General features: G+C 43.8%; 2 protein-coding genes across 2 annotated transcripts in view; both read left to right on the forward strand.

The window, feature by feature from the left end:
* The window catches only part of trim54 (tripartite motif containing 54), a 33,360-nt gene continuing 5,522 nt past the window's right edge, over positions 1-27,838 (forward strand). Inside the window, exons 1-7 of the mRNA XM_017701032.2 lie at positions 1-379; positions 3,795-3,967; positions 5,739-5,913; positions 12,624-12,719; positions 12,926-13,159; positions 14,342-14,364; positions 17,088-17,212. Coding sequence (XP_017556521.1) covers positions 212-379; positions 3,795-3,967; positions 5,739-5,913; positions 12,624-12,719; positions 12,926-13,159; positions 14,342-14,364; positions 17,088-17,212 — 994 coding nt within the window. The 5' untranslated portion in view covers positions 1-211. The remainder of the gene's footprint in view (positions 380-3,794; positions 3,968-5,738; positions 5,914-12,623; positions 12,720-12,925; positions 13,160-14,341; positions 14,365-17,087; positions 17,213-27,838) is intronic.
* Positions 18,406-26,625, forward strand: LOC119263274. The gene is made up of 2 exons (XM_037538130.1): positions 18,406-18,613; positions 19,159-26,625. The coding sequence occupies exon 2, from the start codon at positions 19,705-19,707 to the stop codon at positions 24,862-24,864; it is 5,160 nt and encodes a 1,719-aa protein (XP_037394027.1). The 5' UTR covers positions 18,406-18,613; positions 19,159-19,704; the 3' UTR covers positions 24,865-26,625.

Consider the following 27,838-nt stretch of genomic DNA (forward strand, 5'->3'; position numbering starts at 1 on the left):
CCAAAAGGGCAGTAGCCGTGGCTTCAGGCCGGGGAGGAGGGGTGCAATTTGGATAGTAACCCAACACAGGATAAACAGACCAATTTTATCCACAGCTCGAAGGGTGTGGACATCAGAGTGAAGACGGGCAGTTCAACAGAGCTTCTGTTAATCAGGACGCTGTTCGGAGAGACTCATCGTTTCAGGGAAAAGGCAAAATAAGCAGGTGGGAATGAACTTTGCGTTGGGTTTCAAGCTGGCAGTGGGGGAGTCCAGCTCCATGGAGAACCTGGAGAAGCAGCTCATCTGCCCCATTTGCCTGGAGATGTTCACCAAGCCAGTGGTCATACTACCATGCCAACACAACCTCTGCAGGAAGTGCGCCAGTGACGTCTTCCAGGTAATCCATGTTTACTGAAATGGGCTCCAGTGTCACTGACTTTGGTGAAGTAGCTGTAACTAGTAACTGGATACCAGCAAAGAAGAATTAACGAGTTACAAACGGGCCAGTTTTAGATCTAAACCCTGCGACTGAGTGAACAGGTGGGTTTCACCTCTGACCTGAGCTGTCATATGGGCAAGGTCTGATACTGATACTGATCATGTAACTCGGCTAACCTATTACAGCCCTATTCATCAAACATGTTGACAAGCTGGATGTAAGACTCCTGGACTCTTAGTCCCAGCAATTCTATCAAAATATACACTGATGAACCATTTACTATCACTGATTATTGACAAATCAATACCACACATTAAAAAAATGAGGTCATTTCACTGGTTCACGATTTATTTCTTGACAGTGGTCCGTGTTTTAAATGGCCTTTTTACATGAACAGATCTTTGCTCATTGCTTTGGGTAAATGATGTACTCTTATCGAGACACCGCTCTATTTTATTGATTTATTTTTTGCTTTTTATTGCTCTGCAGCACATGGTTCTGTTCAGGGCAACAGCGTGGTGTCCTTTCGAGGTCTGAAGAGGTTGATAACACACAATGATCCATGCAGAAAATCTATAGATCTCTGAGTTCTTGACCTTTTCTTATGGATGCTGTTCCTTAGTTTTCACTGGGCTTTATAGAGCGATTCATAGCAGTATTAAGCTCTTTTAAGCATAACAGTAACAATTTACTGTAGGGTTCTGTTCATAAGGCTATGGCACCTACTTAAGCTTGTCATGACGACTGACATAAGTCTACATAAATATTTACAAATGCTTATTCCAACAGGCCTCATTCACTAGAAAGTTTACATTTGCCAATTTTAATTAAAGTTAGCTAAAGTAGCCTATCATAATAAGCATTTATAAACACTTATGTAGGCTTATGTCAGTCATCATGACAAGCTTATGTAGGTGTCATACAGCCTCTTTTGGTAGAACACTTTCTTCTTCTGGTGTATGTAGTCTAAAAGCTAACGTGAGGACCATTGTTTGGGAAATGTGAGCTGTTGGTGATATTAGACATCAGCACTTCAACGTACTTCAAAACTGAGAAGATTAGGTTCTGTCGTTGAACTGAGATCTATCATAGACTGAATAGCACAGCAACTCATCCCCTGAATTTGGTAAACAGTCAAGTCACTGAACACCAGTGAAACACTTTGAGATGAGCTGCTGTAATGTGTAGTGATGTGCAAACAAGGCAAGTTTCATCTCCCTGCCTTTTCCCGAGTAAACAACCGCCCACCTGTCCAGCCGGACACTGAAGGACGACTGACTGTCGAGCCCTCCTGCTACCCACTTCAGAACAGCTGCCCATGCCCCAGCTACCACCACCTGCCTTGGACTAGCTGTCATGCATGTGGACATTGAAGTTCTCATGGACTCCTAGCTACTACTACTACTAATACTACTACTATTAATATTAGTAGAATAATAACTATGTAGGTAGTTTGAGCAGAGGAGGACAGGTCCCCCCTTGTGAGCCTTGGTTCCTCCCAAGGTTTCTTCCTCAGCTCTGAGGGAGTTTCTCCTTGCTCACCTGGGGGTTTTACATTTTTGTTAAAACTTTGTCTTTATTGGAATTCTGTGAAGCTGCTTTGTGACATCATCAGTTGTAAAAAGCATACAAATAAATTTGACTTGAAGTTTAGTTATGCAGCACCTTTTATGCACTGCTCTCATTCAGAGTGCTTTACAAAAGAGAAAATACAAAGTACAGAGTTGTTTTAGAAAAGTAAACGAAAATAGACTTAAAAATGATTTAGATTTAAAAATGCTATTTAAACATTATTTAAAAAGATCAAATGAGAAATTAAATTAGGATAGTTAAAAAAATCCAATTCAAACTGAAAAGATTAGGATAAAACAGACGTGTATTCCTCCATTCTAGTGTGTCAGAACTGCCTGTTAAAGATGTAGACAAAGTCTTTCTGGGTAGAAAATTCAATTCTTTACAGAAGATCGGGGGGTGGAGTAGAACAGACATCACGATCTGGCAGCATGAGAAGGGTCTGAGTGGTGCTGAGCTCCTGAGAGTTGTGACTGATGTGTGATATCAGTCAAAATAGTACCTGGATTCTTCCCATTTCTAAGAGTTTTGGCTTTGTGCTTTATATGAAGATCTGGAGGTGTTTTCAGAGCTCTGAACGTCAAAGTCATTGTAGGGTGGAATGTGGGAAGAAGCCCCCACGCAACCCCACCTCCCTCCAAGCATACGGTGTCTCTCTCTATTTTCCTTCCTGACTCAATGATGGGGCAAATCTAATTCCTGCATGTTTACGGAGTGACTGAGCTCTGCTTAACTCTGAGACCAACCACGTTCCTGAGATCTGCTCCCGGGAAACCTTTTGAAGTCTAATGTAATTTTTATTCATTTATCCATCCATTCATTCTTTTGTTTGTTGTTATGTATGCATATATTACATTTATATGAAGTTAGTGAGTTTTTAAGAAAGTTGGATTTTAAGAAAAAAAATTATTAATCTTATTGCATATTTTTGTATATTTCCAGTTGTGAGAGAGATAGATCTGTCTGTCTGTCTGTCTGTCTGTCTGTCTATCATCAAGAATTATTAACTAATTAAAATGGTATTTTTATTTTAGTTTTTTGTCATAGCTTAGTAAAGAGCAGTCAATAAGAATTGAGTTTATCAAAGCCTCTCATTTTAATTTCAAAGAGGATAATTAACCTGTGTGTGTGTGTGGGTGTGTGTTACTCAGTGGTCTGCTGGACCCACCACATTATTGTTTGTTTAATCAGTACAGCCAGAACAGTTTATGTAAAAATACCAGGTGTTTAAAATATCACAGTGTCTAGCGTAGGGTTCTACTTTAGCAGCTGTAGCCAGTCAGCAGCTTGGCCATGTTGTCCACACTCACACCCACACACCCACACACTAGCAGCAGGCCATATAGGAGGAGAATAGAGTGAAGGACACAGCACCTCCACACTTTTACCGGGTTCAGCCCAGCACGACATGTGTAGTATAAATGTGTGGGGGGTGAACAGAGTGAAGCACTGAAAATGGGTTATTTTATATGTTCTTCAAAGAAAATGAGCAAAGACCAAGAATCTGAGGATGAAATATTAATAAATCTCATCATTTTTATTTTTGTAAACATTGAAAACATGTCCCACAGACCTGAACACCACACAAGGGTTAAAGTGGTAAGAACATTTTTTTGAAGAATGCAATGATAAATGATTTGACAGATCAATTATATGTCAGATAGAGACAGATGGCATCAGGGGAGCTTCTTCTCCTGGGTGCCGGGACATGGGACACACATCACATTTTGACTGCACAGTATGTATCTGCCAAGAAGACACGACACCACTTTGATGTAGTCCTTTGTTTTCATTTCACTAGGCCTCCAACCCTCTTTGGCAGACGCGTGGTTCCACCACCGTGTCCACTGGAGGCCGTTTCCGCTGCCCGTCTTGCCGACACGAGGTGGTGCTAGACCGGCATGGAGTGTACGGCCTTCAGAGGAACCTCTTAGTGGAGAACATAATTGACATCTACAAACAAGAGTCCACCAGGTCAGTCTGTGTAGTGGACCTGTTTCAGTCGTGGTTCAGAAGGAAACCTGATTAGTGATAAAGTTACAGTTACCTTCACTTCAGGCTTTAAAGGATCTCTGTCTGATATCAGGAGGAACCCTGAGCTGTCGTAACTTCTCAGACTGCCACAGCATTTCCTGAGCCGAGTGAGTGCAGTGGGCCATGTGGGTGTTTCATCAGGTTGAGAGAGATTTTTTGACGTACTATGTAAACTTAACAGGCAGGACCTCAGGCTTTAGTAATTGCTTCAAATCCTGAGCCAAAGTGCTAAAAATAACCAGGACGCTTCATCCCTAAAGCAGTAAACAATGCGTCATGAAACCTCCTGAGATATGAAGTGTGTAGAAAAAGAAAATTTAATATGGTCATTCAGATGTTACTGTCTGTTATTAGTTCCAACTTGGCATTCAAGCACGAAAGAACGCCGGAGAGTGTGGCATCATTTACCCATCTAAATAACGCCAACGAGGAGCAAGTAGTTTGTCTCATTCATTCTGTTCATGTGACTGAAACCGTGTCATTTGTAAGATCATCATTTCATTAAATCATCTAATCATCTCTTTATTAAATCATTTCTTTAGTAAATGTCCAACCTTCAAATATCACGTTTGTTTTTTCTCATGTTTTCTGTTCTTATCAGTGATGCACTTAAGTTTAACATCCTTTTACAGTATATAACCTTAATATATCATTAATACAATCTACTCAAAGGATCACATGCTTAAAAACACTCAGGAAGCTCTCACCTTGGATCAAGACCTGAACCGATATTTGAGATTTGCTTGTTCTTTTGCTGTGGTTGTGGTTGTTGTTGCTGTTGTTGTTTGTTCATCCGGCTCTGATGAATCAGTTTTAAAAAAACCTAGCTTCCACTTGATCCAGCCACTGGGTGGCACTGCTTCCCAAATTTCAATTCTGGGTCTATGAGAGCTCCTGGCCAGCTCGCTGGACAGACCATCCCTCACCCACTTGACAAGCCATTAAAGATGAATGCATCATGACAGGAGCATTTTGAAAAGGTCTTTGTGAGTATTCCTCTCATTTTGGTCCAGAATATTGAATGAGACTTATCAGTCACTTTCAGTGGCTCTAAAAGGCAGCAGAGTTCTGAAATCACCAAGCTAGAGGATGGCGCTGCCCGTCTGAGGGACGTGACATCACACCTATGATGTCACAGCAGGAGGATGGCAGTGTTGTCATAAAAATAGCATCTCACAAGACCAGTATTTGGAAATCACACAAGCTTTACTGTGGCGACAGCAGAAGGATCATATTAATGTTTTTCAACCCTGATCTTAAAAAAATAGGAAGATCTCTTTCCACTTAATGTTTCTACTTAAATTGGTGGGTCACTTTAGACACCCTGTCACTATAGTCTGAACATCTCATTGGTACGATATCCTGTTTCCTATTTCTAATCCCCTGCACCACTTTTAGGGGCAGCACTGAGTCATGTTTGTTTATTTGAGCTGAAGATTTTTATCACACCTGGGAGCTATAAAGTAACGATAGCTAAGAAACAAACTGTCTATTCTGTCAGTCTGGCCATTTCAGGCTTTGGTACCATTCAGTTGACTTTCAAGAAAACATTAATCGCAAATATTTATATGTCAGTAAATTTAATGATCATGACGAGCCTTGAACTGTTCACTAGACAAAGACCAAAGTGAGCCTTACAACAGTGCTTCATATCCATGTCGGCCTCAGGAACCTCCTCTCTCTTTCTCTCAGCCTCTTATTCTCTTTGTAGGCCACTCCTACCCAAACCAGACCAGCAGCAGCTGATGTGTGAGGAGCACGAGGAGGAGAAGATCAACATCTACTGCCTCACCTGTGAAATGCCCACTTGCTCTATGTGCAAAGTGTTTGGTGCACACAAGGACTGTGATGTGGCTCCACTGCAGACTGTTTACAAGAGTCAGAAGGTAGAGAACAGTCTACTGTGACATACATGTACAGTATCTCACAAAAGTGAGTGCACCCCTCACATTTCTGCAGATATTCTATCTTTTCAAGGGGCAACACTATAGAAATGAAACTTGGATATAACAAAGTAGTCAGTGTGCAGCTTGTATAGCAGTGCAGATTTACTGTGCTCTGAAAAGAACTCAGCACACAGCCATTAATGTCTAAATAGCTGGCAACATGAGTCCACCTCACAGTGAATGTGTCCAAATTGTTCTCAAAGTGTCAATATTTAGTGTGACCACCATTATTATCTAGCACTGCCTGAACCCTCTTGGGCATGGAATTCTGGAAGAATGGTCAAAAATTCCCATAAACACACTCCTAACCCTTGTGGAAAGCCTTCCAAGAAGAGTTGAAGCTGTTACAGCTGCAAAGGGTGGGCCGACATCATATTAAGCCCTATGGATTAAGAATGGGATGTCAGTCAAGTTCATATGCGTGTGAAGCCAGACGACCAAATACTTTTGGCAATATAGTGTACATGACAATAATAGGTATTTTTAAAAATGATTTTATTTTGTTTTTTAATTCGCCCGCCACCACCACCTCTTCAGAGGACCAATTTTTCTTTATTACTGGTATTACAAATTTCTTTTCATATATGCTGCCATCGTGTAGAGGGAGGACAACAAACTACAAACATACAAGCAAACAAATATTACAAGGGGCAATAAAGGTGAAAAAAGGTAACATATAGAACATGTGAAACATTAAGAAGAAGAAAAAAATAGAAATTTTAATATCTGTACCCTCAGAGAATGAATTGAGCTATAGCTATTTATAAAACCTGCGCTATTAATTTATTTTATCTATAAATAAATTTAAAATGAATAAGTTGGTATGTGAGATTTTTGGATTTTCTGCTAAGATTAGACCAAATAGTCCCCCATTCCGGAGTTAATTTAAGGCAGAAAAGCTCCCTCTTCTCCGTAATGCAGTGACAGAAAGAGATTTCATAGTAGCTTCAATCAATTTACGATAGATCCTAGCTACACATCCTTTGGAGGGCATATATGGTTGGATCCAATCCACAATAGGATGAGCAGCTATAGGACAGCCCCATGGAAGTCCATAGGCTTTAAGCCCTGATCTTAATTGCAAGTACAAATCAAGTGAAATGTATTTGTAGCGCTTTTTACAACTGATGATGTCACAAAGCAGCTTCACAGAATTCCAGTAAAGACAAAGTTTTAACATGAATGTAAACCCCCCCCAGGTGAGCAAGCCAGGGGTGCCAGTGGCAAGGAGAAACTCCCTCAGAGCTGAGGAAGAAACTTTTGAGAGGAACCAAGGCTCACAAGGGGGACCCATCCTCCTCTGATCAAACTACCTACAGAGTTATTATACTACTGATATTAATAGCAGTAGTAGTAGTAGTAATATCTAGGAGTCTATGAAAACATCAGTGTAGGGTGGGCAGCTAGTCCAAGGCAGGTGGTGGTAGCTGGGGCGTGGGCAGCTGGTCTGAAGCAGGTAGCAGGAGAGTTCGAAAGTCAGTCGTCCTTCAGTGTCCGGCTGAATAGGTGGGTGGTTGTTTACTCGGAAAAAAGGTACACAAAGTAAGAAGTTGGCCGTCATAAAGATCACCACAAACATTGTCATCCCTAGAAGACGAAGAGGATTGAAAGCAAGAAACACTTTTTATTAGATCTTCATGACCATAAAACTCTTCGCAGACATTGCGCAGCCATCATATTTTAGGACAAACAGCGGCACAGCAAGAAATGTAACCAACAAAGCCAAACACAAACATTAGCAAACAGGACAAAATTGTACTGACCATAGATATACATGCCTAGATGCCGCCTTGGGTCCAGCCAGGCGCGTCAGGGGATGCCGCCATTTTGGGGAAGTCAACATCACTGCTGGACTGCATTCAGTACCTTTACAGCTTTGATAAAGATACTGTCCAAAATTCCAGTATTTCAGGAATATCACTCTCAGAAAGTGGGATAGGATTATATAACGGAGGGAACGCAGAGATCCACACTCATGTCTGTGTGATGTTTATTGTCTGTGTGATGTTTGTGTAGATATGGTCGTGTGGTTAATGAGGCCCAGAGAACCTGTTGATGTGATTATTTTTCCTCTGGTTTTATATTAAGCTTATTTCATTTAATAGTCTATTCAGGGGATCTTAATTATATGTAGTAGTTATTTATTTACAGTGATGGTTAAAGCTTTGTTGCTCAGTGAATTATAGTGTTCCTTAATCCGCGTAGATATTCATAATAGGTTAACTTTAGCACCTTCTTACACAAAGTGACTGCTGCACCATTTAAGGTGGAACGAGAGAACCGAGCAGCAGTGCAGCCTGGATTAATCTGTGTCTGAGGATTGTAATAAAACAGATTTGGTGAAAATGGGTTGAGTAATGAGGAAGTTGTGGCTGATTTAATCCTGAGACTCTTTGTCTCCCAATACAAGTGAATCTGTTCACAAGCGGATCTTGACGTCTCCAATGTGGCAGATGCACAGACGTATCGCCTTACATAGAGGTATGCATATGGTAGTGACCTCTTGATTCTGTGAAACAGCAAAATAAGTTGTCACATGATTTTCAGCTCTCAATGAAGCTGAAATTGGCTTCTTTTTCTCCAGCTTCTTATCTGAATTTTCCTGTTCCAACTTAAATGAGGCAGCAGTTACTTTCTGGTGCCTCAGGCCAGCATTGAAATAACCTTGGGCCTCTGCAGCCGCCACAGCTAACAAGACAGAACAGTCCCCTGCTCCACTGATGGGCTTTTAAAAGTACTGAAAAGGCTAGAAGGGCTAACGTAGAATCACTTTTGTAGTTCTGCGTCTTATTTTTATTTTCAGCCCCTCCCACAGGGGTAGGTCATAAAGCTGGTGCACTGTAAGCTAAAAGTAGTGCACAGATACTAAAATGCTAACAGAAATGAATCCTCTCTGAGCTCTACACATTCACACAGCAAGATTACACTGAAATAGAAGCCGCATTTGCAATATATTTGATTTGGAAATATGATTTTCAGTAGTGCGATAGATGCGACAAGGATAATGTTGGCTTCATATTTAGCAGCTACTTGTACAGATTTTCCAGAGCGCAGCAGTTACATTCTGGCACCTCAGGCAAAGTATGATCAGCTCTTAGGATCAGCTCAGTTAGAGAAATAATGCAAATTGCATATTTGAGCTGAAAATAGTCCGATACTGACACACTAAATATTATTACTGAGGGATTAAAATAGATTGTCTGTAGTATTTATGTATTAAGGCAACCCTGCCTGTCTGCAGTGACATCAGAGGAGGGTAAAGTTTAGCTCTTCACTGCTGGGCTTTAGTTACATTTAGGGATCATATGCCTTCAAAGAGAGGGGCAGTTGTTTATCACCCACCCACCTCCGAATTCTTCAGTGATATGAAGCTGAAGTCAGATATTCACCAGATTCTTGTTCACATTTTACCGTTCAACCTTAAATGGAGCAGCAGTTACATTCTAGCGCTGCAGGCATCAGAACTGCTGGATTATTTAAGGTGGAACGGGAAAGTTAGCTAGCTTCCTACAGAGACGTTAAGTGATACTTTTTTGATCCCACAAATGGGGAAATTCCACCTCCGCATTTAACCCATCCGTGAAGTGAAACGCCACATACACGCTAGGGGGCAGTGAGCACACTTGCCCGGAGCGGTGGGCAGCCCTATCCACGGCGCCTGGGGAGCAGTTGGGGGTTAGGTGTCTTGCTCAAGGACACCTCAGTCATGAACTGTCAGCCCTGGGGATCGAACTGGCAATCTTCCGGTCACAGGGCCAGATCCCTAACCTCCAGCCCACGACTGCCCCCATTCTAATAGCATTCTATTAGAGATTTTTTATGCTTGTTATGAAGAAAAACGACAAATACCCAAATGATATTTAAGTAAGATAAAACAATGGTTATTGTAATTTTCTAACAGAGAAAATTCTCACATTTGTGGATTTCTTTGGTCTCTTGTGCTCCGTCTTGCGGACTAAGGGCCAAGTGGTAGGGGCAAGGGGTGAAATGGGACTGGGCCTTAGTGTTCAGGAAATGAGAGTACATTAAAGTGTATTAAGTGGTTCTCAAACTGGTCCTCAAAGCCCCCATTTACAGACAACATTTTTGCTCCAACCCACCTCACAAATGGATGAAGGAACAATGTGGACTGTCTGGAGGCCCTGAGGACGTGATTGGGAACCACTGAGTTAGAGAATATAAAACACTAAAATGTGCAGTCCAGGGCTTAAACAGGATGAGGACTGCAAAATCAGGTCCTTGTGGAGCCAAAGGCACTGCACTTGTGCTTCACTGTAGTTCCAAACTCAGCCACTTAATCAAAGGTTTGCGAAGTCTTCACCTTCACCACACGACTCACCACACCGAGGAAGGCCGAGTAAACCTGGAGCGACAGTGTGAACTGAAAGGAGGAGAAGCAGGTGTGTGTGGATGATGCACAACCCAGCAAGCATCTCGCACTACAAGGGGCTGAGTCTCATATCACAGCTCAGGTGTCTCATCAGACACTCACACACACCAAAACAAAACAGCAGTACATCAAACAGCTCAAAACATTAATAGGAGCAATTTTGAAGCCTAAATTCTGTCCCTACTTTTTTCCAGTTCCCACTGATTGAGATTACATCTCCACCTGAGATCAAAATGGCCCTTATTTACTTTGTCAGCTCTACCTCGTCATGTGGAGGTTGACTCATCATATTTGACCTAAAGGAGAACGTTCTTCTCACCTTGCATCAGTGGGTGTGTCAAAACATTACTGACCAATAATATCCTTTCTTCCACTCCCACCGTTGACAAAAGTGTCTCTGAAGGACCTCCTTGATTTTCACTCATAAATACATGGAATGTAATTTCCAATTCACATTGACTTTAAAGTCCCACGAAACACAGGATAACATAATAAAATGGATATGAAAATGAATAAATGTTTATATGATATTAAACACGAGTGTCATATTAAATGTCCAGCAAAGCTTGAATTATAAATATGACATATAAATGATAAAACACATCTTAAAAACACTGATCAAACCTGTCTAAGAACTGAGGGGGCGTGTCTAGTGAGCAGCTTGATTGACAGCTCTCAACACTCCTAGCCTGCTCTGCCACTCATACTGACCTAAAATCATCCAATCAGCCAATCAGCTAATCAGCACACAGCAGCAGTAATGTTACTATCCTGCTTATAAGCGTTAAACCAAAATTAGGACCACTTATTTTAATAGACGGGAAATTTCACCCCCATCCCTTCAGTGAAACACCACATACACACTAGTGGACAGTGAGCCCACTTGCCCGGAGTGGTGGGTAGCCCTATCCAGGGCAGTTGGGGTTTAGGTGTCTTGCTCAAGGGCACTTCAGTCACGTACTGTCGGCTCAGGGGATCGAACCAGTGACCTTCGGGTTACAGGGCTGGTTCCCTGACCTCCTGACTGCCCCTGAGAGGAGAGAAATATGGTGAAATATATTGCTCGTTTATTCAAAAGATGAACTTAGTACATATTTACCTTTTGACTGCAAGAACAAGATTAACCTGATCAGAAAGAGAACACAGAATTCAGTTTCCTGGGTCTTTCACAGCTCCATGTGGTTTGAGGCGACAATGTGATGAGATCAGAATGCGGTTTGCACAGTGCCCACTGGTGGCCATAAGCTTCCAATACCAAAATTCAGAGACCAATCATGTCTCTATATTATGTGTCCATATAAAAACATGTTCACTATAAATTAGAGCATTTAACTGACAACAGATGGATGATCATTAACCAGGACAACTGGCCAACCCAGTATTGTTTTATATCAAAATAAGATTTTGATTGATCTCCACTGAAAATGAACTGAGCACTATGAGCACCCAGACAGATATCAGTCTGCCTAACAGCAGCAACTCACTTCATTAACTCGCTGGCTGCCCGGCGCAGTGCTAAGGTCTTGACCTGCTTCCAGTGGGCTGGACAGTAATCAAAGTCTTCTCATCAGGTTACGGCTGGCCCTGAGACATGACTCACCCCTCCCTGCGGCGTTTGAATCATAGTTTGCCTCCTTTGGTCTTTTACTTGAGTTTGTGTTTTTGGAGTAAGGTGCTGCTCTCAGCTCACTCTCATCAACATCTACCAGCCACCAGATGAACAATGACTAATAGAGCCAGCATCTCGCACAACAGCGAAGCTGCGTGCATGGAGGACACCATATGTCGGTGTGTTATGTGCAACTTTGCTCTGCCGAAGGTCAATTTGCACGACTGGGAGAAGTTCCCTACTTGTGGCTGCTCCTGCTGAGAGACGGCCTCGCTTGATTTTTTTGGCGATGGCATGATATAATGCCAGCCCGAGCCAAAGTGGAGCTCAAATGCTGCAGTGGCAGGTCAGCTCCTGACGACAGTCATGCTTCCACACAGGTGGCTGCAGTGACATTTTCGCTCGTCCAGTGAATCACAGATTACAAAGGCAAATGAGCAAAAGTTTGGTCAGTCATGACTGTGAACATCCTTACAAACCCAGCTCCCAGTCCACTCGCTGTACTGCTCTCCCTTGTTTGTCAGAACGGATTTGACAAGTGAGACATAATCAAGTCTGACACTGTTGTCTTGTGAAAGATGACACTTAGAGAATGATGGTCATGTTTTGTATGAAGCCTGGTCGCTCAAGTGTTGCCCTGTTTTGTTTCAGACCGAGCTGAGCGACGGCATTGCCATCCTGGTTGTAGGAAATGACAGAGTCCAGGCCTTGATCTCACAGATGGAGGACATTTGCAGGACCATCGAAGTGAGAATGAAATCCATTCACCTAAAGGCCACATCTAAGCCGGCCAACCTGCTTTACACTGTGATGAGCAATCTGACCAGAACAATGAAGACTGTGGTGATGGTGTTAAAAAGAAAACTGTTAAACTATTTCACAGAAAAGAGTTTAAGGAAGGACATCTGCTGATAAATGAAGTCAGAGTAGGCATATAACTTTGTGCTTTTTAGGAAAATGGTCGGCGGCAGAAGCAGCAGCTATTCGATAAGTTTGAAGTCCTCTACGCCGTCTTGGATGAGCGTAAGAAGGAGCTGGTGGAGTGCATCAGCCGTGAGCAGGACCAAAAACTGAGCCATGTGCGATCTCTCATCCGCCGCCACGGAGATTATCTGGAGGTGGCCGTCAAACTGGTAGAGACGGCCATTCAGTCCATGGAAGAGCCGCAGATGGCTGTGTTCCTTCAGGTACTCAGGTTCTCTTTCTTAGACCTTTTCTCAGCGGCATCGTAACTGTGGGTGTTTAACCATGTGTTTAACTTCATTTAAACTCATAAAATGAGTTTGAGTATGTTGATTATTCTGAGTTCTTCTTAACTGATACAGACTGATGCATGTTACATACACTCAAAGCCATTCTACAGAAATATAAACCCGGTTCAAATCCAGGAAAAATTGCAGTTGTTCACATACAGATTTTTCAGAATTGCTGCATAGTTCAATTGTTAGAATTCAAAGAAGTCATTTAGAATGTAATGGTAAGAGTGGTAAACTTTTGAGGGACTATTTTGCCTCAGAACTTTGGATTAAAAAAATTCAAAACTATTATAATTGGCATCAGGCAGCATAATGTTATGTAATGATTTTGGGTAACAGCTTTAGCTTTTAGACATACTTAACACTTCAAATCACAACAGCTGTGAACAATTGTGACTCAGAGTTTCTCTAGAAAGGCACGTTTACCATCAAATGACTTTCAATTACTTTATTTACATGTCAGTGATTGAACTGTGCAGAAAAAAATGAAGCACAACATGAAACACAATATTTCACACTATATTCCAAACAAGTTTTGGGGTTCTGGCTCTTGTGCACCTTTGGCAGTTTTACTGAACCCTAATTAACCGAGAAGCGATGGCGAAGCTGGGTGGCGGAGCTCACTGCTTGTAGAAGCCCCCCCGGGGAGACAAGTTCCTCCTCAAGCTCCTATGTTCCTATATTCTGGCTGCTGATTGACAGACTACCTGTCCTCACGCTGTACGCATCCTTTTCTGATTAGTGCCAACAAGCAAATATTGATTTCCAGAGCCTTCCACTGCCGCCGGAATCCAGGCTCTTGTATTTGAGTAGTTCTTCTCCCAGCCATAGATAGTGTTCCTCAACTGAGGGCTGCGCTCTGTTAAGAGACGTCCAGATGGAAGAGTGAAAAATACCTTCATAAACCAGCTGCAGGTGCCAGGAGCCTTTCTGTTTAACAATCACTCGTGGCACCCACTCACTTTACTGCCTAACAAGAGGTTGGGACAGTTTGTCACAGCATGTTCTTTGGTGGCATTCACGATGAGAGGGCTGTTGAGAAGATTGAAGTGTTTGTCTTTGGAGTTGCATTTTACTGTCTAAACAAAGATCTTCTGCTTCCCACATCCACAGAATGCGAAGGAAGTGTTCAAAAAGTAAGTCCTCCTTAAAGGCTGCTGTGCAAGTTTTGAACTAATTCACATTCTGCATGTTCATGTCAGTAAACATGTTTATGACATTGGTAATAAATGATGATAAATGACCTCTCAGAATCTGCAAGAATTACAACAACTTCACCTTTTAACATATAGATCATTTTCAGTTCCATCTAATCTGTAATAAAAGTGCTATCCAAGGCCTTTAATGCTTATGAAAGCATTTTTATCCTAGAGACATGTTTACAACAATTACACTGTAATAACAATATTACACTGTGATCTGTTTGTGTTTGAGATGTCCACCTCAGCTAATAGACACTCTTGCAAACTAACAAACTAGAGGCTACACATAAAAATAAAGCTGCATGACCCATTAAGCTTCAGTTTGTCCTGCACTTCGTTAAAGAATTACAGTCATTAAAGTTGACATTTTCTTTGTTTTTGGTCACATTTCACCACTTAGAAGGAAAACAAAACCTTTTTGGACAGTGAAATACAGGTAAATTTAGGCCACCAAACAGGGTTTTGCTTACAGCCTAAATACACTATATTGCCAAAAGTATTCGGTTGTCTGGCTTCACACGCATATGAACTTGAGTGACATCCATTTCTTAATCTGGAATTCACTGAGCTCCGGAGAACAACCCATTCTTTCACAAGTGTTTGTAGAAGCAGTGTGCAGGCCTAGGGGCTTGGGTTTATACACCTGTGGCAATGGAAGCGATTGAAACACCTGAATTCAATGATTTGAACTGAAATAAAAACAAAAAAACAACATAAGGATATACAGACTTATTCAAAAAGATTCATCCAATTTCAAAGCACCATTTTTACCACCGTGAGGCACCTAGGAACCAATCCAACTGTAAGAGTGGGTCATAGAGTTTCTGACTGTCAGTCTGGCAGTGAACCTCCAACAGCTCAGAGCATTCGTCGTTGGTACCAACAGTTCCAAGAAAAAGGTCTCCAGCATCACCAGATCTCACACGCTCAATCCAGTATGGGATGAGTTTGACTGTGGTGTTGATGTCATCTGTACAGCTGAAGGAGGTTCAGACTGAGACCTTGTACAATTACATAATAAACTTTATGCTCAGTTAAACCGTTTTCAGCTCACTGCATTGATCTGTAATGATTTACAGGTGAAATCAATCATTTTGAAATTGGATTAATCTTTTTTAATCACCCTGTATAATAAAAAATAAAACAGCAAATGAAGAACAGAATAAAAGCAATTACAGACTCAAGTAGTGTCCATCTGCAGAGCTGCAGCGCTGCAGCTTTTTATGCTTCCTTCAATTCGTGTTGGATATATTGCATTGACCAGATGGAGCCACATGAACGTCACCACAATGTTGTACTTTCATAGCTTTCCATTCAAAAACTTGAATTTTTTAGTGAGCCTGAGCTTTCGAGTTGGCCGTATTTCAGATATTCATCAGCCACAACCTTGTAGCCTGAAACCATCCCCACGTGGAAATACAGATGTAATGTATACACACACTCTCTTTAATAACAGAAAAACAAAAGTAAACCAAAGACATCGTTTCTTATTTTCAACCAAAACCATTTGAACACAAATCAAGTGGTACTTACAACCTCCGAAGTCTTAAGTAGGGACTTCTGAGGAGAGCTTGAAGGCAACGTTGGACTTTCAGATCATGCTGTTTAAGAACAACAGCTGCACTTTTGGCTCGGTGGATTGAACCTCTACTACATCACTCTTATTAGATGAGAAACTAGACCTACTTGTGTTTATAGTCACATTTTTCTATTTATTAGCATTAAAGTGTATCTCGTACTGCCAGCTGAAGATCAACATACACAGGTGTAAATCTTTACTGATTAGCTGCTCGTTCACGCTGCCCATCTCTCTGACTGGACTGCACTACCAACTTCATTTTATTTAATGATTGCTTAGGCTGAATCTCGAACGGCTGCCTACCTACGTAGTGGACTATGCAGGTCTTACAATAAGGGCTCCAGCACCTGATTCAGCTTCATGTGCACAGTTCCCTACAGGATATATAGTGCACTAGGTAGGCCGTAAAGAGCCATAATGTTTAAGAGTTTCTAAAAATGTTGAGTAGTGCCTTCCCTGTACTGAAACATACCTTATGTTAGCTACTAGGCCTCTCAACACCTATAACGTCATATCTGGAGCTGCGGCTCTGCAGTCAGCCTGTTCTTACTCTCATTACAGAGGGTACAAAGCCAAAGTGGCCCTCAAATAGTTAGCGAAGTTGGAAGAATCCATGGGGCTCACAAAAACAAGGGATGATAAACGGACAGAAGTGGGTTATCAGCTCAGAAGGCAGCGACACGTGTCTGTAGCCTGAAGCATCAAATCGGGCTGTAGGAGGAGCAGCAGTTTGGAATAATGACTATCAGCTTGAGTCAGTAAAATGGATGACAGGAGGGATTACAAAGAAAAAAGAAAGACTAGTGGCTTATAAACATGAAATTAAAAAACCCATTAAAAGCATTTTCCTCTCAGACATCCTCCATCGTTAGACCCAAACCCCTCATAGAACTGCTCAGAACGGAAACAACACTTACAGCCTGGCCTGTGAGCTGCTTTGTTTAATGGTGCTATGTCTCGTGCTCCTCCACCTGAGGAGGGACGGAACGCTGTCTCGTGCACCTGCGTCACGGCCAAGCGCAGGAAAACATGCAGCTATCCGTCACTTTTATTTGTGGGGCCGGTATGTCCTTGACAGGATTACAGAGACTGCCAAGGCCTCCAACCTGGAGCGATCGGAGGCAGGCTACGAGAGCATGGCTCACTTCACTGTCAACACAGACGACGCCGCCGACATGCTGAGAGCCATCGACTTCCACACAGGTAAAGATATGAAGTCATTAGAGCTCTAAGAGAAAAGCGCAGGGTACCACATGGAGAATATGAACTTTAGAAGCATTTTGCTTGTAACTAACAGGCTGACTGCCTCAGACTCACCGCCTCACCCACGATGAACGATTAGGCCTCCAGTTGTTCTTTTTGAGCGACTCTAAGCGAGTCTGCCAAAAAAGCACTTAAGGTTTTTCTCCCTCACACACAATAACAAATAACTAGCTGTGCTGTTTTTCACGACACTCGGCTCTGTTAAACTATGTATACCTTAAACTTTCTACAGTTAAATCATGAAAAAATGAAATGGAAACTCTGAGAAAGCTTGGTTATTTAGCTTCATAAATCTAACCTGCAGCAGAAACCTGGGTGTGATCTTAGACTCTGAGCTCTGTTTTATCTGCATGTAAACACAGTCACAATCATTTTTTTTTCATGTGAGAAAATCACTAAAGTCTGTCCTTTTCTGTCTCAGAGTGATGCAGAGAAACTTGTTCATGCGTTTGTTCCAGCAGAGTTGATCACTGTAATGGTCTTCATACTGAACTTTCCAATAAAACAGTACATCCTTTATAACTCGGACAAAATACCGCATCCTAACAGAAACAGCACAGAGAGATCAGATCAGTCTGGTTTAAAAGAGCTGCACTGGTAGTCTGTATCGCTCAGGATAGAGTTTAAAAATCTGCTACTAGTTTTTAGCTCTAAATGACATTAAGGCTCTGCTTACATCACAGAGTGTCTGTCTGTTTATGATCTTAGATCTGCAGATTCTGACCTACAAACACCTTCAGTAAAACACAGAAAGCAGAGAGACTCTTTCAGTTCTTCTGCTTCTAAACTGTGGAGCTCAGTTCAGCTTTTATTAGAAAGTCGAACTCAGAACTCACTTCTAATAAACATCTGAAAACGCAGCTCTTTAACTCAGTGTTTAATTAAAACTCTGCGTCTTGTGATTTTTATCTTCTAATTTGATCCGTTTAATTTTCTTCTGATTCTAAATAAATTTTTTGCATAACTGTTTTATCACCTGTCTGTAAAGCACTTTGAGCTGCCACCGGCATGAAAAGTGCAATATAAATAAAAAATATTATTATTATATTATTATTATTACTGGAAAAAGATCAGTAGAACCATTAGCATTAAAATCCGGTTTTTGTTTTCTAATTTGAACAGGCTTAATGGTTACCATTAGAGACCACTTGTTAGAAAGCCCAGCAGGTGAAACGTCATCTGCTGGTAAAACGGAATTAACGCAGTCTGAACATGTCAGGACATGCCCAGTCACACTGAAACCTGAAGCTGCTGGGTCAGACTGAAGCTGCTGGGACAGACTGAAGCTGCTGGGACTCTCCGTGTGTATTTGCCATATCCCGTGTGCGTTCTTGAACAAATGTAAGCGATTTCCATCTCCTTAGTGATAGATAGTTTGATTATTATTACAGTTTGTGTTAAACGGAAATATATTGTGGGAGTTTGGTTAGCTTGAGTTAGCCAAGTAGCCTGCAGCTCAATGTTGTTAGCTAGCACTGCAGCTAACTTTGAATGCCTGTAATGGCTTAATAATGGCGAATATTTCATTTGCAATGTTTATATTACGACTCGGTTTATCCGACTTGGTTTATTGTAGTGATTGTGACTAAGCTTAATTTGAGAGTTTGAAACGTCGACTTATTTGTTGTCGTTTATACCATATAAAGTTATGCTGTTACGCATGTTTACCTCTGCGAATATTACGTTGGCAATTCTATACTTTTCTCCACCATTGATATTACATGGCTGTTACGATATTATGCGTAAGTGGCAATTTGTATCGAAGTAAGGAATCTTACTAGCCAACTTCTAACTGTATGGCAGGTTATTAGTTAATGTTTAAATGTAATTTGAGGAAGGTTCTCATCCTTTCTAACACATTGTATTACCTTTCTGTATATTTTCAGACCACACACACATACACACACACACATACACACAAATACACACACATTCACACGTGCAAAGGGATGTCAAGATAAACCCTTTAATAAAGAAGAAAGCATCTCTCTATCCAAGTGCCTTGATTCTTTAACGGGGATCATAGTCCATGATCTGCCGCCTCAACCAGCAATCCTTCTTCCTGAGTCTCGCCCCCTCAACATTGGTCCTTCGAGCCGGATTGAGTGCAGCCTAAGAGGAGGATCATGGACAATGCAGCATCAGACAACGTAGAGCCCCGAAGACGTCCACAGAGAGAACATCACTTACCTGCTTACCTGGATGACTACCAAGTTGGATTCCAACCCTCTGCGACCATGGACCTAACAACTGCTGTATCCCGCTCTAACAGCCATCGCAGCAGTAACCATAGCAGGTTGTCCAACAGAAGTTCCCACATCCATAGCAGAACTAGTAGACATACATGTTACTCAGTTATCCCACTCAGGGTCTCTCTACAACTCAAGCTGCAATCCTGGAAGAGAGAATAAAGCAGAGTAAAGCTGGAAGATATGCGCTGTATGATCGAGCATGAAACTCAAGCTGATTTTGAGTGTGAACTGCTGGATGGTCAAGCCAAGGAAGCACAGCGACTCCAAGAGGAGGCACTCAAAGCCAGAGAAGCACTCACTAAGCGGCTAGAAAGAGAGCGGCGCCTGAAGAGGGCTGAACAAGACCTTGAGATTGCTAAGCTTCGTTCTTCTATGCTTTCCAGTAGCTGGGCACCTACACATTCAGCTGCGCACTCTGACAAGTCAGACCCTTTTCTGGGCTTACCAACGCCAGAGCAGGTGAGACAGGTCAACGAACGTACAACCTCCTCCCAGCTACGGTCGACCCAGTTACTTCCACCACCTGCTCCTGCTCCGCACTCACCCATTTCTTCCCTACAAGTGAAGCAACAAGCCACTCCAAACTCTATGGCACTTCCTGCTGGATCACAGCAGCTGCAACCTGCGGCCACCCCAGCGAGACCAGCTTCTCCTACAGATCTAACAGCTCAGCCCCAGAGTCCAGTACCCATGGCACCTATGTCTGTGAGACTACAGCCTGTGCCACACCCTTCAGTGCATGTCACCTCAGCACCTCTAACTCATCACGCGCCTCAAGTGGCATCAACCTTTGAGTCAAACCACCCTAGTCGCCTAGCACCGGCGATGAGTTTGCACTCCAACCTACAATGTCCCGCTAATCCTGTAGAGTCTCAGTTCTCAACAGCGTACCAACCCGCGTACAGCTACAGCCAACCAGCCATGGAGCCACTTAACACTGCTCAGCATGCCAGCCACAGAGCTCTGCTGCCTCACTCGACTCACCATGGGAACCAGCCTGTGCCAGTTCTCTCTGCTCCCTACCCTGGTTACACACCACTACCCGGAGCTGAGTTACTCATAGCATCAGCACTTGGAATCCCTCGGCCTTCCCTTCCAGTGTTCGAGAGTGGTCGGGAGAGTGACTTTGCTCTGCTTAGGCTTGCACTAGACAACATACTGGGGAGCAACCATCACCTCAGTGAGCAATATAAATATCAGGTGTTGATAGGACACATTAAGCTCCCAAGCGCGCTGCAGCTTGCCAAGGCGTACATGCATGACCCGGCACCCTATACGAGTGCGCTGCAGGCTCTACAAGATAAATATGGGCAACCACGACAGCTGGTCCAGAGTAAGCTAGGTGCTATACTCAACGCGCCTGCTCTAAAGATTGGTGATGCCGACGCCTTTGACTCATTCGCCTTGTCAGTCCAGTCCTTGGTAGGCATGTTAAAGACACTCGAGGGACAGAATGGATATGAGCTCCACTGTGGTTCCCACGTTGATCGTCTGCTCAGTAAGATGCCCCCCACTTACCGCGATGGCTTTGTTGAGTATTGCCTGCGATATGGTATTCTACAGACTGGCACCGACAGAACCTACACCCTTTTGGACTTGGCGACCTGGCTCCAAACAAAGTCACAAGCAAGGCGGATCTCCAGTAGAGCGGCAGCACTGTATCAGATGAATACCCCTCGACCAGCCCGAAGGGATCAGCGAAATGCTCAACCTAAAGAGAAGCTAGATACTGTGTGCTTCAATGTAGCTGACAGGAAAGAGACATCTTCCACAGAGCTTATGCGGATGAAGGCCAAATCCAAGTTCAAACCGTTCTGTCCCTATTGTGACAGTCAGGACCACTACCTTAATTCCTGTGAGGAATTCAAGAAGTTGACCACCAATCAGATCCTGAAGTGGCTTCAGGATGGCAATCGGTGTCGAAAATGCGGACGCAATCACCCCGAGGACCGGTGCACACTTAAGCGCCCCTGTAAAACCTGCAAGGAGACACACCTCACCATCTTGCACGAGTCAGTCCAGGAAACCAAACAGAAAGTGTACGCAGTCAGCCTACTTCCCACAAGGGTATTCCTGGATCGGCCCAACAGGTCTCAAAGAGTAATGCTCAAGGTGGTCAAGGTCCTCCTCCATAACGGCGACCAAATGATGGAGGCTTACGCAGTACTAGATGACGGGTCAGAGAGAAGCATTGTTCTTCCTCAAGTGGTGCAACAGCTCAACCTTGTCAGCCATCCAGAGACTCTTCACTTGCAGACTGTGCACCAAAGCGTTAAGCAACTTAATGGCGCATCAGTCTCCTTGGAGATATCATCACCGCTGCGGCCATACGAGAAGCACCTGATACCCCACGCCTTCACCGCCGAGGGATTAGCTCTCGCTGAATACACTTATCCAGTTGGTGTGCTGCAGCAGAAATACAAACACCTCCGAGAACTTCCCTTACTTCCTGTGAACCGTGTTCAACCTCTACTCCTAATCGGGTCTGATATGCCCCACCTGATCACTCCAGTCCAACCAGTGCACGCAGGACCATCAGGCGGACCTGTTGCCATCTGCACTAAGCTGGGCTGGTCTCTTCAAGGGCCAGTTGATACTGTCCATTTCTTACCTGGAGTCCAACAATGCCTGCACATCACCACGGCCTCAGCTCCCAGCGAGCTCCTCAGGAATGTGGAATGCCTTTGGCAAATGGACACCTTGCCCTACAGTGAGAAAGTTATCACTCGCTCGAAGGAAGACCAACACGCTCTCGCTCTGCTCCAGACAACCACCACTAGAGTGACCGTAGATGGCGTGCCACGCTACGCCACTCCTCTTCTTCGCCGTACGACCGACATAGCTCTCCTGGCTCCTGCGGAAGCAGTACTCCCCAGGCTTCGCAGCACAGAGCGGAAGCTTACTAAGAACCCTACACAAGCTAAATCTTACTGTGCTGAGATCCGGAGGCTGGAGGAATCAGGCTACGTTTCAAAGATCTCACCACAAGAAGCCAGCCAGTCACCAGAGTCGTGGTTTATACCACACCATATGGTCCAACACAACGGAAAGGATAGAGTCGTCTTCGATTGTTCTTTCCAGTACCGAGGGCAGTCACTGAATGAACTCCTGTTGCCTGGACCGACATTGGGACCTTCACTGCTAGGTGTCTTACTGAGATTCCGTCAGCACTCAGTTGCTGTGAGTGGGGACATAAAGGCAATGTTCCATCAGATCCGTTTGCAGCCCACTGACAGACCAGTGCTGAGGTTCATCTGGAGAGACATGCAAAGGGAGGAAGAGCCAACTATCTACGAATGGCAGGTGCTGCCGTTTGGGACCACATGCAGCCCTTGTTGTGCTGTATATGCTCTCCAACGTCACGTTCAAGATAACTGTGGCGGCAATTCCAACTTGGCCGAAGTTGTGGAGCACTCCTTCTATGTGGACAACTGTCTCCAGAGCACCCACACTGCTGCGGAAGCCAAAGCTCTCATTGACAACCTACGCAAGCTACTCCTGGAAGGAGGATTTGATCTCCGGCAGTGGGCGAGTAATGTGCCAGCAGTAATCGAGCATCTTCCCCCAGAAGCCAAATCAGACAGCTGTGAGCTTTGGCTGTCTAAGGGTAGCAACAACTTGCAGGAGTCGACCTTGGGCCTCCAGTGGAACTGTCTCACCGACTCACTAGGCTTCAAGCACCGTCCAGTGGACCACCTCGAGCCAACCCTGAGGATTATTTATAGAGCTCTGGCGAGTCAGTATGATCCACTGGGCTTTATCAATCCTTTCATCACCAGCGCTAAGGTCATCATCCAGGATATCTGGAAGCAAGACATTGGATGGGATGATCCAATTGAGCCTCAGTCTCTGAGAGAACAGTGGATCGATTGGGTGACGGAGCTTCCTGATCTCATCCACCTCCAATTTCCACGAACCTATGCGCCTCCATGTGCCGACGGGCCCACTGCATCTAGGGAGCTTCACGTCTTCTGCGATGCGTCAGAGAGAGCGTATGGTTCAGTAGCCTACCTACGCACCGTCGACGACCAAGGTCACATCTACACCTCCTTTGTGCTAGCTAGATCGAGAGTGGCACCGAAGAAACGCCTTAGCATGCCACGTCTGGAACTTAGCGCCGCACTCACTGGCGCTCAGCTCGCCAAGCTTATCCAGACAGAGCTGACCATACCCATTCAACAGACGTTCCTCTGGTCAGACTCCACTACGGTGCTCCAATGGCTAAGATCAGAGTCGTGTCGTTACAAGGTCTTTGTCGGCACGCGTATTGCAGAGATTCAAACTCTAACTGAGGTAGCCAGCTGGAGGTATGTGGACTCGGCGAGGAATCCAGCGGACGACGTAACACGAGGCCTGAGGCTCTCAGATATGGCGCATTCACACAGATGGATCAATGGTCCAGATTTCCTCCGTCAGCCTCTGGACCAGTGGCCGGCTATGACCACAGCAGCAGACGATGAATTTGACTCTGTCGAACTCCGGAAGTCCACCTTTGTCGGTATAACATCTGAGACTCGGAACCCAGACCTACCTGATCCGGCGCAGTTCCACACCTGGAAGGAGCTAGTCCAGACTACCGTCACATCCCTTCATGGGGCGGCTGCCTCTAGTGACTGTCAGGCTGCAGACGCTGCAACCTACCTCTTCGCAGAGAAGCTACTCCTGGCCCAGGCTCAGCAGGACTCTGTCCCTGAGGATTTAAAGGCCCTTAAAGCTAGTCGACCTGTTTCAGCTAATAGTCGCCTGATCACACTCTCACCTGAATATGACAAGGCCACAGGACTACTTCACGTTGGGGGTAGACTCCGGCAGGCAGAGGATCTGGAAGCAGATGCTATCAATCCGATCATTCTGGATCCAGCACACCAGATCACTAAGTTGCTGATTCAGGACTTCGACGACAAGCTTCTCCATCCGGGGGCCGAACGGGTGTTGGCCGAGATGCGACGGCAGTACTGGGTCCTGCGTGCCCGGGAGGCGATACGGAAGCATCAGCACAGCTGCAGGGGGTGCCAGCTCTGGCGCGCCAAGCCAGCCATTCCCAAGATGGCGGATCTTCCACTCTGCAGGCTGCGTATCTACAAACAACCATTCTACTCCACGGGAGTGGACTGTTTTGGCCCATTCACTGTGAAAATCCGCCGCAGGACCGAGAAGCGATGGGGGATTGTGTATAAATGCCTGACCACCAGGTGCGTCCACCTCGACTTGTTAGAGAGTCTTGATACGGATGCCTTCCTGCTGTCCGTGCGCAGATTCATAGCCAGGCGCGGCACTCCGTTTGAATTCCTGTGTGATAATGGTACCAACTTCGTTGGGGGAGAGCGGGAATGGGAGTGAGAAGTCCGATCCGTGAAAAATGCGCTCAGAGTCATCCTCCGTGATCAGTCAGTACCAGAACCGGTCCTGCACACCGTTCTCGTTGAAGTGGAAGGGATTCTAAATTCTAAACCACTTGGATACGTTTCAGCTGACGCTGCTGACCCTGACCCAGTTACGCCACACGTTCTACTTATGGGGCGTCGTGATTCCTCATTGCCGCAGGCCCTGTATGACTCAAGCAGTATTCTGGGGACACGACGATGGAGGCATAGTCAGGTGTTAGCAGACAACTTCTGGTCAACCTTCATCCGACGGTACCTGCCAAGCCTACAGGGAAGATCTAAGTGGCAGACTGATGGAGGCCAGCTGGCCATGGACCAGGTCGTTCTAATAGTTGATCCACAGCTCCCACGAGCGCTCTGGCCAGTGGGAAAAGTGGTCAAATTACATCCTGGAGCAGATGGGAACGTCAGAACAGCCACTGTAAAGGTTAAGGAAAGGACCTACGTTCGACCTGTCGCCCGGCTCATCCAGCTGCCTAAAATCAGTGACTCTGAGGATGGCACTAACTGATGGGCTTTCTCTGGGAGTTCAAATGTCCTCAGGACGGACATTTGGGGGCGTGTTAGAAAGCCCAGCAGGTGAAACGTCATCTGCTGGTAAAACGGCATTAACGCAGTCTGAACATGTCAGGACATGCCCAGTCACACTGAAACCTGAAGCTGCTGGGTCAGACTGAAGCTGCTGGGAGAGACTGAAGCTGCTGGGACTCTCCGTGTGTATTTGCCATATCCCGTGTGCGTTCTTGAACAAATGTAAGCGATTTCCATCTCCTTAGTGATAGATAGTTTGATTATTATTACAGTTTGTGTTAAACGGAAATATATTGTGGGAGTTTGGTTAGCTTGAGTTAGCCAAGTAGCCTGCAGCTCAATGTTGTTAGCTAGCACTGCAGCTAACTTTGAATGCCTGTAATGGCTTAATAATGGCGAATATTTCATTTGCAATGTTTATATTACGACTCGGTTTATCCGACTTGGTTTATTGTAGTGATTGTGACTAAGCTTAATTTGAGAGTTTGAAACGTCGACTTATTTGTTGTCGTTTATACCATATAAAGTTATGCTGTTACGCATGTTTACCTCTGCGAATATTACGTTGGCAATTCTATACTTTTCTCCGCCATTGATATTACATGGCTGTTACGGTATTATGCGTAAGTGGCAATTTGTATCGAAGTAAGGAATCTTACTAGTCAACTTCTAACTGTATGGCAGGTTATTAGTTAATGTTTAAATGTAATTTGAGGAAGGTTCTCATCATTTCTAACACATTGTATTACCTTTCTGTATATTTTCAGACCACACACACATACACACACACACATACACACAAATACACACACATTCACACGTGCAAAGGGATGTCAAGATAAACCCTTTAATAAAGAAGAAAGCATCTCTCTATCCAAGTGCCTTGATTCTTTAACGGGGATCATAGTCCATGATCTGCCGCCTCAACCAGCAATTCTTCTTCCTGAGTCTCGCCCCCTCAACACCACTAGTTTCCTGAAGGTCAACTTTAGACCCCATTGGAAAAACATCAGTTGCATTCCAGAACACCTGTTAAACCCATAGAGTCCTTTACACTGTGATATCTACCCATCAGGAAAAAACAAAATACCATCAGGGTCCACTGGACAACACCAGGAACCAGCAGAAAATTCTAATGGTTTCTATAATTTTTTTTTTTTTTACTGGACAGACAAAAAATACACTTATACACTAAACCAGAAAACCATTATACCAGCCAAATCTGTATTATTTCTGTACAAACAACCTACACATTCATTCCAACACCTAACGTCTATGAAGAGTTCACCCAAAAGTGGTGTGAGTGCAAATATTACAGGTGGGGTTAAATGTAACTGATGGAGGGGGGAGAAGTATCAGTCATTAAAATGTCTGGTTAATTAATGCAAAACACTATTAATTCAATACAGGTCTGTGTTGATTGAACTGGCCAAGCTTTCCATAGTTCCCCATTCATTTTGATGTCTCTCAGGAGCGCACTCTAGTGTCTGTCAAACTTAGAAGACATCAGTGAGTGTCGGGTCTCCTCACTAGAAATTCTCTGGGTCAGTCTGTAGCCACATCTGCTGGCATATCTTCATTACTTTATATATTATTTACTCAATACTATTAATACTAATATTCTAGATTGTTTTTAAAAACAAAAGCTAACCAGTAACTGTGTATCATCACGGTCCAAAGAAAAACAGGTAACTTCACAGGTGAGGGCAAAAATGTGCTTTACTTTCAGTGTAAGTTAATGAAAAGAGGTTTTGTCGAACGTGATTTTGGAGCGTTTCTGTTGGTCCATTTAACATGAGATTTTAATGCAATGAAAAGGCCAGCAGCTGTGCTCAATGGGCAAAAATAAAAACTCACAAAAATGAAGATATGTGTGTTTCTTTGGACAGCGGTGATGTGTTTAGATGTTTTGTACTGTTACCTAATGACTTTAACTAGTTAATGGCGTGATTTTGTTGTAGTTCATAAGTGTCGCTCAACTACAGCATGAAGAGAACATGACGTTAGAATAGGATGACCTGGTCAACAGTGATAGATCACTGTAAACAACAATGAAGTGATCCCTGAAGGTCTGTTAAAGCTTAAATGTTCATGTTTAAGCTGGAATATATGAATGAACACCACTGCTGTGCTGGATAACATAATAATTGTCGTTCCCTTCAGAGTGCCAGTGGAAATTATGAATGGTAATCAGTTAAAACAAAAGTCTTTTGCAGGTTTTAGTACAACAAGAGTATCTGTTTATTAGCTGTTCATTAACTCTGCGACTGAATGGTACTGTTTCAGATAGTGAGCCAGTTAAAGCCCAAACTACAGGACAATCATCCTGATTTCAGACTCATCTTAAATCGTGATCTTTTCAGGTGGTGTGTGGATATAATCCAGTCTCAACCCTTCCA

The sequence above is a fragment of the Pygocentrus nattereri genome, chromosome 4 (assembly GCF_015220715.1).
Source record: "Pygocentrus nattereri isolate fPygNat1 chromosome 4, fPygNat1.pri, whole genome shotgun sequence".
In the NCBI taxonomy this organism is placed as follows: domain Eukaryota; kingdom Metazoa; phylum Chordata; class Actinopteri; order Characiformes; family Serrasalmidae; genus Pygocentrus; species Pygocentrus nattereri.

Bases quoted from the DNA above. Each gene is read 5' to 3' on its own strand.
- LOC119263274 (XM_037538130.1), top strand. From the start codon at position 19,705: ATGCGCTGTATGATCGAGCATGAAACTCAAGCTGATTTTGAGTGTGAA.